The sequence below is a fragment of the Schistocerca serialis genome, chromosome 8 (genome assembly GCF_023864345.2).
Source record: "Schistocerca serialis cubense isolate TAMUIC-IGC-003099 chromosome 8, iqSchSeri2.2, whole genome shotgun sequence".
Lineage (NCBI taxonomy): Eukaryota > Metazoa > Arthropoda > Insecta > Orthoptera > Acrididae > Schistocerca > Schistocerca serialis.
In genome coordinates this window covers 536,883,204-536,896,096 of record NC_064645.1, presented here as the reverse complement: position 1 = coordinate 536,896,096, position 12,893 = coordinate 536,883,204, and the positions used below count along the sequence as shown (strand labels likewise).

General features: G+C 40.6%; 1 protein-coding gene across 1 annotated transcript in view; it reads right to left on the bottom strand.

Moving 5' to 3' along the window:
* Nucleotides 1-12,893, bottom strand: part of LOC126416307 (T-complex protein 1 subunit theta) — a 95,299-nt gene that overhangs the window by 44,682 nt on the left and 37,724 nt on the right. Inside the window, exon 3 of the mRNA XM_050083969.1 lies at nt 1,349-1,547. Coding sequence (XP_049939926.1) covers nt 1,349-1,547 — 199 coding nt within the window. The remainder of the gene's footprint in view (nt 1-1,348; nt 1,548-12,893) is intronic.

The window sequence follows — 12,893 nt, the reverse complement described above, 5'->3', positions numbered from 1 at the left end:
GAGGTTGGGGGGATGTGACAGATGGAAGTCAGCAAGGTGCGATCTGGGTGCTATGAGGGATAGACAGAAAGTTTCATGGAAGGTTCACAAGCTGCCCACACAAATGAATGTCCAGTGGCAGAACATGCTACTGAGCACAACTCATCTGACTTCAATTGTTGCTTCACAACCCATGCCACCTGCATCCCTCTCCCCTCCAAAATCCAATACCAGCTTCTCTGAATTACATAGGCAAGAACAGTCTTCACAATACACCCTTCAATCCCACAATCCTCCTGACCTTTATCACTGATCACACCTGCAGCACACCCATCTTCATTCCTGACCCCTTGACCCCCACACACATTTTGCACTCTCACTCTCCTCTCTGCAGTCTCTCCTTCCTCTCTTCAAGTCTTCTGGCCATTTCCTCACCACATTGTAATCGTTGTTGATAATCACTTGGTTTGAGAGATTGCACAATCTGTATTTTGTATGGGTTAAAATGTAAATCTTGATGAAGAATCCTTCTCATTGAAGTGGTACTTATTCCAAGATGTAGAGCATGTTGCTTGGCAGATCGGCGTGGACTTCTGAGTATTGCCTGTTGAACAGCAGCGATGTTTTGAGGGGTTCGAACGGGTTTTGCACTCCCACCTCATTTTTTAGACATTGATCCAGTTTGTTCAAGGTTGTTTATCCATGAACGAATTGCGTTATCCAAGGGAACAGGCCTGTTCTGCGGTTCAAATGGCATCGAAAAGCACGTCGCGCTTTTCACCAAACACTCACCATTCGTATAATACGCTTTAACCACTTAGCCGCGATATTCACCCGTCCAACGATCCATCACAACTAAATGGCAGGACATGCAGGTAGAACAGAGTCGGTCACCATTACCCCCACCACTCATATTCCAGCTGTCAAGGCCATCTCCAATCTGCCCGTTCCACTGGCTAACCCTGTATTACCTTGTTGTTTCAGTTGAGGCAGCTCAGCAGCTGGTAAAGGACAAAACTACAAACAGCAAACAGACTGCTACAACAGCTTAAGTTAAGATACATTTCATTTTAATTCTACAGCATACGGACTTCTTGTATGTCAGGCACCATACGAAGTTAACTTTGAAACACATACTGCTACGATTCTACAAACAACAAAAATATATAAATAAATAATGTTATGTGATTAGTTTCAGCTATAAACAAAACCATGAAGCTATAGAGGATGGCAGGAAGGGGATTTGAACACTGTTCTTCCAAAATATGAATCCAGTTTCCGGACCCCCCCCCCCCCCCCACACACACACACACACAAATGCACACATGTCCGCATAAGATAAACTGTTAAACTTTAGCACAAAACTTACCACAAGCCTTTGTTATTAACTTTGTAAGGAAATCTTCGTTTCCATACTGCTTGCTCATTATTGCTGGCTTAATACCTCTTGCTGTATCTTCCTCTTTTCTATAATCCTTAATTTCGTAACATGTGAGTGTTGGTAAGATTTCTAATGCCTTCTCCAAGGCAAGTTCATATCCATCAACAATTTCTGATGAGGTTAAGCCCTGTAAATAATTGAGATACAAAAAATTATATATACAGGTCTTCTTATATGATTGCTGGAACTGCTGATAAAAGATTTCTGAAAACCAACAGAAGTTCCACAAGTGATCAAAAAACAATTACTTGTTTGCAGTTAAAGAAAGAGTGAGAAACTGGTAGCAACCACAAGCCACAAAAGACACTGACAAATGTCAATAGAGTGCAGTCAAAGTTAATATGGCAAAATAGTAGGAAAGTGAAGGCTCACTTTTTCAAAGATAACATAGCTGTAATCTGCCTAGTGGCAAAAAAGGATTTCACAGACTGTAATATTCCAATTTCACGTGTCTGAAACACTGTTGCTAATGACAGAATAGAGACCGAAAAACAGGGGAAGTCTGTGATGAAGCAAGTTCGTGGAGCCCTCCATTGGTAATGCTGGAATTCAACATAGTGTTTGCCCACCCTTAGCCTTGATGACATCTTCCACTCTCCCAGGAATACATTAAATCACATGCTGGAAGGTTTCTTGGGGAATGGCAGCCCATTCTTCACAGTGTGCTGCACTGACGAGAGATATTGATGTCTGTCAGTGATGCCTGGCACAAAGTCGGCATTTCAAATCATCCCAAAACGTGTTCTGTAGGATTGACATCAGGATTCTGTGCAGGCCAGTCCATTACAGGGATGTTATTGTCATGTAACCAATCCGTCACAGGCCATTCATTATGAACAGGTGCTCGATCATGTTGAAAGATGCAATTGCCATCACTGAATTGCTCTTAAACAGTGAGAAGCAAGAAGGTGCTTAAAACATCAATGTAGGCCTGTGCTGTGATAGTGCCACACAAAACAATGAAAAACATGACCACACCACAACACCACCGCCTCCGAATTTTACTGTTTGCACTACACATGCAGATGACATTCACCGGGCATTCGCCATACCCCCATTCTGCCATTGGATCGCCACATTGTGTAGCATGAATTGTCACTTCACACAACATTTTTCCACTGTTCAATAGTACAATTTTTATGCTCCTTACACCAAGCAAGGCGTCATTTGGCATTTACCAGCATGATGTGTGACTTTATGAGCAGCCGCTCAACCATAAAATCCAAGTTTTCTCACCTCCCGCCTAACTGTCATAGTACTTGCAGTGGAGCTGATGCAGTGTGGAATTTCTGTTTGACGGTCTGGATAGATGTCTGCCTATTACACATTACGACCCTCTTCAACTGTTGGGGGCTCTGTCAGTAAACAGATGAGGTCAGCCTGTAAGCTTTTGTACTGCACGTGTCCCGTCATGTTTCCACTTCACAGTCACATCAGAAACAGTGCACCTAGGGATGTTTACAAGTGTGGAAATACAGACGTATGACAAGTGACACCCAATCACCTGACCACATACGAAGTCTGTGAGCTCTGCAGTGGACCCCAGTCTGCTCTCTCACAATGTCTAATTACTACTGAGGTCACTGATATGGATACCTGGCAATAGGTGGCAGTACAATGCAAGAAAAAATGTATGTTTTTGGTGGTGTCTGGATACTTTTGATCACATAGTGTATTTTTACTTCCCCTCTTGTTTTGCCATCTGCCTCCTTAAAAATTCATATTTTCACATCTAATTACCATTAACATACATGAGTATAATCTGCTTTGTCATAAAACAAAAATTTTGGCCCTCAGTTTTAAAGAATATAACACCAGATCTAATTTTGTGCTTAGTTTTATGTATGTAATTGATTTTCTAATTTATTTTGACTATTCCTAGTTAATCTCTTTTGTTATTGGGTGAAATCAGTAATTGTTACACAACTTAAATTCTATTGTTGGCCTACAAACAAATATAAATTGTTGTTGTTGTTGTTGTTGTTGTTGTTGTTGTGGTCTTCAGTCCAGAGACTGTTTCGATGCAGCTCTCCATGCAACTCTATCCTGTGCAAGCTTCTTCATCTCCCAGTACCTACTGCAACCTACATCCTTCTGAATCTGTTTAGTGTATTCATCTCTTTGTCTCAGTCTACGATTTTTACCCTCCACGCTGCCCTCCAATACTAAATTGATGATCCTTTGATGCCTCAGAAAATGCCCTACCAACCGGTCCCTTCTTCTAGTCAAGCTGTGCCACAAACTTCTCTTCTCCCCAATCCTATTCAATACCTCCTCATTAGTTATATGATCTACCCATCTAATCTTCAGCATTCTTCTGTAGCACCACATTTCGAAAACTACTATTCTTTTCTTGTCCAAACCAGTTATCGTCCATGTTTCACTTCCATACATGGCTACACTCCATACAAATGCTTTCAGAAACGAGTTCCTGACACTTAAATCTATACTCTATGTTAACAAATTTCTCTTCTTCAGAAACGCTTTCCTTGCCATTACCAGTCTACATTATATAATAATTTTAAACATTTGGAGAACAACTAACAGTATTCTTTAAATATTTATTTGGCTTTATTCGAAAACATGTTAACAAAGCCAGCCCTTAATAAATTCCAAAGTAACTACGAGTTTTGACAAAAGTACTGTTTGTACACCTATATCTGTTAATTTCATCATTTAAACAAATAATACAGCTTAACCCTAGCAGTAGAAGAAACTGTTCAAAGAAGGGAGCTTTCTATATATTCAGTTAATTGAATTAAGTATGTTTCAATTGTAATTTATGGAACTTAAACATCGAACAATGTATAGTTTAAGTGCCTATTACTGTGATGATATATAAAGACCCGTATATTGGTCCAGAGATAGTCAGTCCACAGCCGAGTTTCACACAAGGAACCCGTATTGGTTAGAACAACAATAATGCTTCAACGTAACTGTGAAATAGGTTTAAGATGAATAGGCCGTGTGTTAAAACAATGACAGTGTCTGTTCAATATGTACCGTATTATTCTGCAAGAACTGTGTAGTTAGGTTTTTACTGCTCAGATATTCAACAGTTAACTATTGTAGCAGTATGCTGATGTATGCTTGCAAACTATTAATGAGGCTTATCAAAATTTTCCAATAGTTAACTGGCCACATAACTGTGTATTATTGGGGGGTTGTGAACAGTGAAAGTAAATAACTATGAAATGCAACTGTGCAACTGTCGGCTACATCATTTATAGTAAGCAGTGTTGAACTTCCACCCCCGTTTTCAGCCAGTATAGCAACGCAGTAAATCGACACTGAGGACCATCAATGAAGAAATAAAGCAAGCGAACATCTCAAGTCCAAAATACTTCATCCATTCCACCCTTTGAGTTTTTCCCACATAATTTTACATATTTTCCTGAATTTTTCCCATGTATTTTACAGGTTTTTACTGTTTTCATTCTCCACTATGGCTCCTTGCTCCTTCCACCTGTGCCAATAGCAAAAAATTTCCTATCCCTGCCAGAACACACTGTTCCTGCATTGCTGCCTAACATGTAGAACAGCATCAAATGGCCTGACTATCAAATTACCCATCACTGGCTGCAACTCGTCTTCCACGACCACTATCTTTCAAATTACATTAATCAATAGTCCTGACCACCCTAGTCTTGCAAAACCATGTAAAACTGGCCCGGAATTGCTTGCAATATCTCCTCTCCATCCATAAAATTCTCCTGCTCTGCAATCCCGAATTCCTGCATCCCATCTGTCACACTCTTGCCATCATGGAAACAGAGTGGCACGCACAATGCCCCCTCAAGAAACTCCAACCATTCACTTCCTACTCCCACCTTGGACTACCACTAACCACCCCTTCTACATAAGCCCCCAAGCATCGCACATTGCCTCTTAGTCAACAAACCCTGACACTCAGACCTACTGCATTTACCACACACTAGCTCCCTTCTACCACCGCACAGAACTCAAAACCCAAACAGTAATGAATCTTTCCTGAAAAAGCCTTAGTCTCACAGAAGTGTAAGTCCTTTGCAAGGGCCTTACCTTTTGCCCCACTCCCAAATTCAATCATGCTGGACTTGTTAATGACCTTTCCTTTTCCTACCAATCAGACTCAACCCAAAACTGATACTGAATCATGCTTGACTCAGTTCACTCCTCCAACGAATTGTGATCCACCCCACTACCATCAAAATCACCACCCTGTTAATATTCCAGAATTTCTTACCCTCAAATCTTGACTCACCATCTTTCCGCAAACACCTCAGCATCGAAAGCAATCTTACATCCATAGAGGGAAAAACAATCCACCACCTACAAACTAATTCTGACCTGACGAGGGCCCCACTATTGTTGTTTCTGAACCACAGGGAATAACTGGTGGAAGGACTCTGCCAGCTGTCAAGATTCATCCACCTACAACCCCCGTCATGGTGACCACATTCCACCAAAATGCAACAGGATTCCTAGTCCCTCCTCAAATCCTTAGGTTCATCCCAGAACCTCTCCCTTGAGTCAACCTCACTCCAACACTCCCTGACTGCTACATTTTACCTGCTTCCTGAAGTCCACAAACCCAACCACCCAAGAGGCCCCATTGTGGCTGGTTACTGTGCTCCTATTGAGACAATCTCTGCTCTAGTGGATCTTCATCCTATTACCCGTAACCTACCGTATAGAAGACACCAAGTATTTCTTCTACAAATCACCATAGTTCATTTTCCTTTACCACATGGCACCCTGCTCATAAGTGTTGGTGCCATCTTTGTCTACACAAACATCCCAATGCCCATGGAATTGCCACCATTGAATATTACTACTACTACCACTGCTACTACTACTACTACTACTACTACTACTACTACTACTACAGGGTTATTACAAATGATTGAAGCGATTTCACAGCTCTGCAATAACTATTATTTGAGATATTTTCACAATGCTTTGCACACATACAAAAACTCAAAAAGTTTTTTTAGGCATTCACAAAAGTTTGATATGTGCCCCTTTAGTGATTCGGCAGACATCTAGCCGATAATCAAGTTCCTCCCACACTCGGCGCAGCATGTCCCCATCAATGAGTTCGAAAGCATCGTTGATGCGAGCTCGCAGTTCTGGCACATTTCTTGGTAGAGGAGGTTTAAACACTGAATCTTTCACATAACCCCACAGAAAGAAATCGCATGGGGTTACATCAGGAGAGCGTGGAGGCCATGACATGAATTGCTGATCATGGTCTCCACCACGACCTATCCATCGGTTTTCCAATCTCCTGTTTAAGAAATGCCGAACATCATGATGGAAGTGCGGTGGAGCACCATCCTGTTGAAAGATGAAGTCGGCGCTGTCGGTCTCCTGTTGTGGCATGAGCCAATTTTCCAGCATGTCCAGATACACGTGTCCTGTAAAGTTTTTTTCGCAGAAGAAAAAGGGGCCGTAAACTTTAAACCGTGAGATTGCACAAAACACGTTAACTTTTGGTGAATAGCGAATTTGCTGCACGAATGCGTGAGGATTCTCTACCGCCCAGATTCGCACATTGTGTCTGTTCACTTCACCATTAAGAAAAAATGTTGCTTCATCACTGAAAAAAAGTTTCGCACTGAACGCATCCTCTTCCATGTTGCAACCGCGCCGAAAATTCAAAGCATTTGACTTTGTCATCGGGTGTCGGGGCTTGTAGCAATTGTAAACGGTAAGGCTTCTGCTTTAGCCTTTTCCGTAAGATTTTCCAAACTGTCGGCTGTGGTACGTTTAGCTCCCTGCTTGCTCTGTTCGTCGACTTCCACGGGCTACGCGTGAAACTTGCCCACACACATTCAACCGTTTCTTCGCTCACTGCAGGCCGACCCGTTGATTTCCCCTTACAGAGGCATCCAGAAGATTTAAACTGTGCATACCATCGCCAAATGGAGTTAGCAGTTGGTGGATCTTTGTTGAACTTCGTCCTGAAGTGTCGTTGCACTGTTATGACTGACTGATATGAGTGCATTTCAAGCACGACATACGCTTTCTCGGTTCCTGTCGCCATTTTGTCTCACTGCGCTCTCGAGCGCTCTGGCGGCAGAAACCTGAAGTGTGGCTTCAGCTGAACAAAACTTTATGAGTTTTTCTACATATCTGTAGTGTGTTGTGACCATATGTCAATGAATGGAGCTATGGTGAATTTATGAAATCGCTTCAATCATTTGTAATAGCCCTGTACTACTACTACTACTACTACTACTACTACAAAGCCTGACTGACTCCAAACCTACAACCTCCTTCCTGGTCACCATGAACGACTGCATCCTTAACCACAATTTCTTCTCCCATCAACTACAAACGAATCAGTGGTACAGCAATGTGTGCCCACATATCATCCCATGCCAACCTACAAGTATTCACCCAAATGCAAGCCAACCTTTTTTCCAGATTTTTGCAATTCAATAATGTGGCTGCAGCTTAGTTTCATGAGCGAAGCCTAAGGAAGTTCTGAAAAATGTAACTAGAAGCTGCTGTAAGTAGTTTTTTGCCACAGAAGCTGTTGTGTTAGTGTTTTGAGTATTGAATGTGAATTACTGTTTTATGACAGGGGAATTAAAATTTAATATTGTTCATCTCTGAATTTAGCAGTTTTTCAAATATTCATAGCAATAAAAATAAATATCTATATACATACACACACACACACACACACACACACACACACACACACACACAATTAAATCAAACTGGACCTTTTTAAGAACTTGCAAGAAGTTGGCAAATATGGTAAGTGAAGTTTTACACTTCGACAGCTCCTGTTGTAATCAAGCTATTTCTCTATGCTAGCAATATCCATGATGCGACAATAGTAAGTGTTTCACTGCCATAATTAATTTCATATTCATGAATAGAAATAAGTTCCACATTTGAACGTGAGCACCCTTATAAATGAGCTTTTACGGAATCTTGTTACTTCTGTGAGATTTTTCTACCATAACAGATAATCGATACGAATCACATTGTTGTCCGTTCCGCAGCACACAAGCCCACGTTCAACCCCTCCCGTAACTTCATTTGTGTTACTTCCACCAACCTCTGGGCCAATGAGAGCAGTGCTCTTTACAATATATGCAGACAGTACATCTGGATTTCATCCTCAGTTTCTGTCTACTTAAGCACTTTTGTGAAGTACCAGGTTTTAGCCCATCATCGTGAAGAATGTTCACCATACTACAAGGTTGAAAAAAAAAAAGTTATTTCTCTCACTGAGAAAACATCAAATTGTGCTCCATGTCAGTGATCCGGGATCGATGAGTTAACTCGAGATAGAGACATCAAAAGGAAAAACTTTTTGATTGTTCCACGAATAAAAGTACATTTTATGGGCAAAAATGTGGCTGCTATCATGTGTTACAAGTTGTGCTGAATTATTTTGTGAGGGGGGAGTGACAGAAGTGCTTACTCGTGAGCGCAGAAATTATCCAAGTTGCTTGTCACCACAAATTTCAAATGAAGCCTAAACTGGGTTGCCTGTTTTGTGAAATGTTGGTGATTTTCTTGTCTTAAGCTCATTGGACAGAAGCTGCCGCCAGAAAACTACGTGGAAAAACTCTAATATCAGCGTTTCACAATCAGACAGCGCACCAAAAATAATTATCTTCTTGGTCATACAGGTGATGCAGACGAAGCTCTGTTGTATTTTGATATGCCAACAAAATACACAGTAGAAGCAGAAGGCAACAAATATGTCAAGATGCTGCCCGCAGCTGGTGAAAAGCAGCGCATATCTGTCAAGCTCGCTTGTACAGCCAGTTGTCACAAACTGCAACATTCATTGTTTTAAAACACAAGACATTATGTAAGTCTGACGTATTTCCAAAACACATTATTGTATGTGCAAACCAAAAGTGACTGGTTCACAGAAAATATGGTGTCTGATTGGATTAGACTTTTATGACAACTATGTCCTGGTGCCTTGTTAGGTTTTGCCAAACATGCTTGTACTACATACATGTGCAGGTCATACTACTGTGACTGTAGAGAGAAAATTAGTAAAGGATAGAATGGATTTGGTTGTAATTCGAGGAGGGACAATGTCAATTATAAAACCATTACATGTTAGTTTAAACAATCCATTTAAGGAAAACCTTAATATGTACATGCAATGGTTAATGAAAGACAATATGCAATTAATGACTACAGGAAGTGTTACGCACGCAATCTTGTCTCAAGTGTATGAGTGGATTGACCAATCTTGGGAAGGTATCCCGAATAAAAATGTCCAGTACGCATTTAAATATGCTGTGTTTCTAATGCATTTGATGGCTTAGAGGACAATGCTCTCTATGAAGAGAGAGTAGTGACAAGGAAACAAGTGATGATGACAATCATCTGAGTGATGGTTAAAACAGTACATACATGTTTATGATAGTTCCATAAAATTTCTGTATTGAACTCCTGCTTTTCTTTTACCATTAATTTTCTTTGTAGATATGTGACGGTATCCATCCAACCAGTCAGTGAGCCTATGCTACTATTAACGAGAAGACATTGGTGTGTGTGTGTGTGTGTGTGTGTGTGTGTGTGTGTGTGTGTGTTTTTTTACATATGCATTTATGTGAGTTATTCACATATTTTGTTCTGTTATGGGCTTTAAATTTGTATTCTTATTTGCCTCTTTATTGGGGGTTTCTCCATAGCACGTGTCTGTCTGGTTTACCATAAGCCTTTGTGAGCCTCTTTCCCCAGAGAGAGAGAGAGAGAGAGAGAGAGAGAGAGAGAGAGAGAGAGAGAGAGAGAGAGAGAGTAGTGCCCTCCTAGATGTTGAAAGTTGAAAGAAGCTGATGACCTTCAGAGGCTTTATACTAGAATTTCACTGACCATAAAAGAAAACATGAAAAATCCCAGCTGTGTTCCAGAATACGGTCCAGCGAGACTTGCCTGTGACTTCACTGCTCATGGCCACCCATTTGTAGTTTCTAATTATGGCCCCTTGTATTTTAGGTGGACACGCCATACCTTGTCGAACAACACAGAGACATAAGAGACGCCGCAGGACAAAGATTTTCCAAAGTGATGACAATACTTACAGTTCAGTTCACACTTGGTACGGGTCACTTGTGCTGGAAATGATTGTGTAGAAATGTTAAAAAAGTATTCTAATGAAGTACCCAGTCCAATCCTTCCACAGAGGACACAAAACAGTGTCTTGAATATGTAGATTGCTCTTTGCCAAATTTACATCCCTTAAATCAAGGTGATACCCTGTCAAGCCAAAATGTAACTCTCTTGGATGAGAACACTACATTACTGAAAGAAGAAATACTTCAGAAGACATTCGTGGGATATGGAAAGACCGACGTATGAAAAACATGAGTAGCGGTACAGTCTGTGAAAGTCTTATGACCACAGCTGCCCTATTTCCACTTGAAATATTTTGATAGACATCATGAATTCTGACTTCTGGTACTGTCTGCAATGTAACAGCAATTTTAAGTGTCCAACAAACTAATCTTAATTCCGTGCAAATTATAGCAAAGCCTCAGTTAACCAAGCTCTGACCTGAAACTCAGATCATCTGAAACATCTTCAAAAATCACAAACCCAAAAATTCATATTGTACTGCATGGAAATAATTCAAGGGTAAAAGCGTTCTGAGCTAAAGCTGATGGTGAGAGTAGGCACCCAACCTTAAGTTGCTTCCTCAGCTACCAACTCACCAGTCTAAATCTTGCTACACTGACTACAACAGTGCAGTGAAGTAGTTTACCTCTGTTACATGTTTATTACTGCACTATGGTGACTAACCCGAAGTGTGTTACAATTACTTTCATCGATAAATTAGTTGCTATAAAAGAAGTTGAGAAACGAAATTTATTGAAAACTGTCGTTAATTATAGAGCTACAAGATATGTATTTGCAGTTGCGGATATAGACAACTATCAGCTGTATAATGGAATAATGACAATGGAAATTTGTGCCCGACCAGGACTCTAACCCTGATTTCTCGCTTATTGCATGCATGTCCGAAGCAACATTGCATTGAACTTCTGAACACCACAGGCACTGCAATATGGTGGAAAGGGTGAAGCCTAAATTTCAAGAGAAAGCTGTGAAAAACCTTTGCAGAAAAACACTGAAAGCATTTGACTTGAAAAAGTAAGCAAGGCTCTTTATCTGGAAAAAAGGCTTGCCTTTAGTGGCTCAACAATGCAAGAAAAAGCTAAAATGATTACCTGGATGGTTAGACAGGTTTGAAAACAGATAGGGCATTTGGCAATTTAATGTATGTGGAGAAATCTGTAGACCCAGATGCAATTGATATTTTGAAACAGAGTTTGAAGATTACCAGACAAGGCTACACTAAGGACCATATTTTCAGTGCCAATGAAATGGATGATGATTTTCAGATGATGCCCACAAGATTCTTAACTTCCTTAAAAGAAATGTCTGCCTCCGGAGACAACATGGGAAAATGGAAAACTGTTCTTTTCGCACCAAACAATTCTGGCACATTTAGAATGTGTATCAGAAAGTTGAGAAACCTTAAATGTTGAAAGATATTCAACCGAAATACATTACCGGGTTTTTACAAAACCCAAGAAATACCTTGCATGTCTTGCTAACTATTGACTGAATGTTTTAGTGATCAGTTCTACAGAAAGTTGAAAAGTTTTTACCTAAAAAAGGTCTTGCTAAAATAGCAAATATTAAATGACTGTGCACCTGCATATCCTTGTTAGTTAAAAAGTGTTGATTTGTTGTGTGTTTCCTTCCCCCAAATGTTACCAGTCTAATTCAACCACTGGATCAAGGCACAATAGCAGAATTTAATCTGCACTACCATGAGCGGTGTTTGAGAAACATCCTGCAGAATGGCGACATGCAAAACAAAAATGTGAATCAAGTGTTGAATGCAGTAAAAATATGTAAATGCACAGTAGTTCACTGGTTTGCCCAAGCATGGAATAATGTGAAAGCAGAAACTCTTCAAGGGGGCAGGGGAAAACAGTATGATACTTTTAAAGGAGGGGACTTGGAAAAATTTTGAATACATGACAGAAACAGTAAAAAGAATTCCCGAGTGCAAAGACTTGGATACATGCATAGTTGATGAATGGATTGCTGTGGACAACTCACAAGAAATCATGAATCAAGAAATAATAGAAACAGTATTTCTCCTTCGAAACCTTTCAAAAATACGTATTGTAATATTATCAAACAAAATAATGCAGCACTTATAAGATGTTCATGGCAGAACTGAAAAAACTGCTATCCCACATGGCTTCCTCCCCCCCCCCTCCTCTTAATTTGGTTAACAGCAGTTGTACTGTGCAACAAATCTCTCCCTCCCCCCTCCCCCCCCCCCCCCCCCCCCCCAGTTCTCATTTATAGCGTGCAGCTTGCGTCCAAGGTAGGCTTACATTTGGGTAAATATGATATTCATGGGAGATCTAGAGGAATCCTTCCTAACCCCCAGAATCAAAACCCCTCACTGGTTCAGATTCAT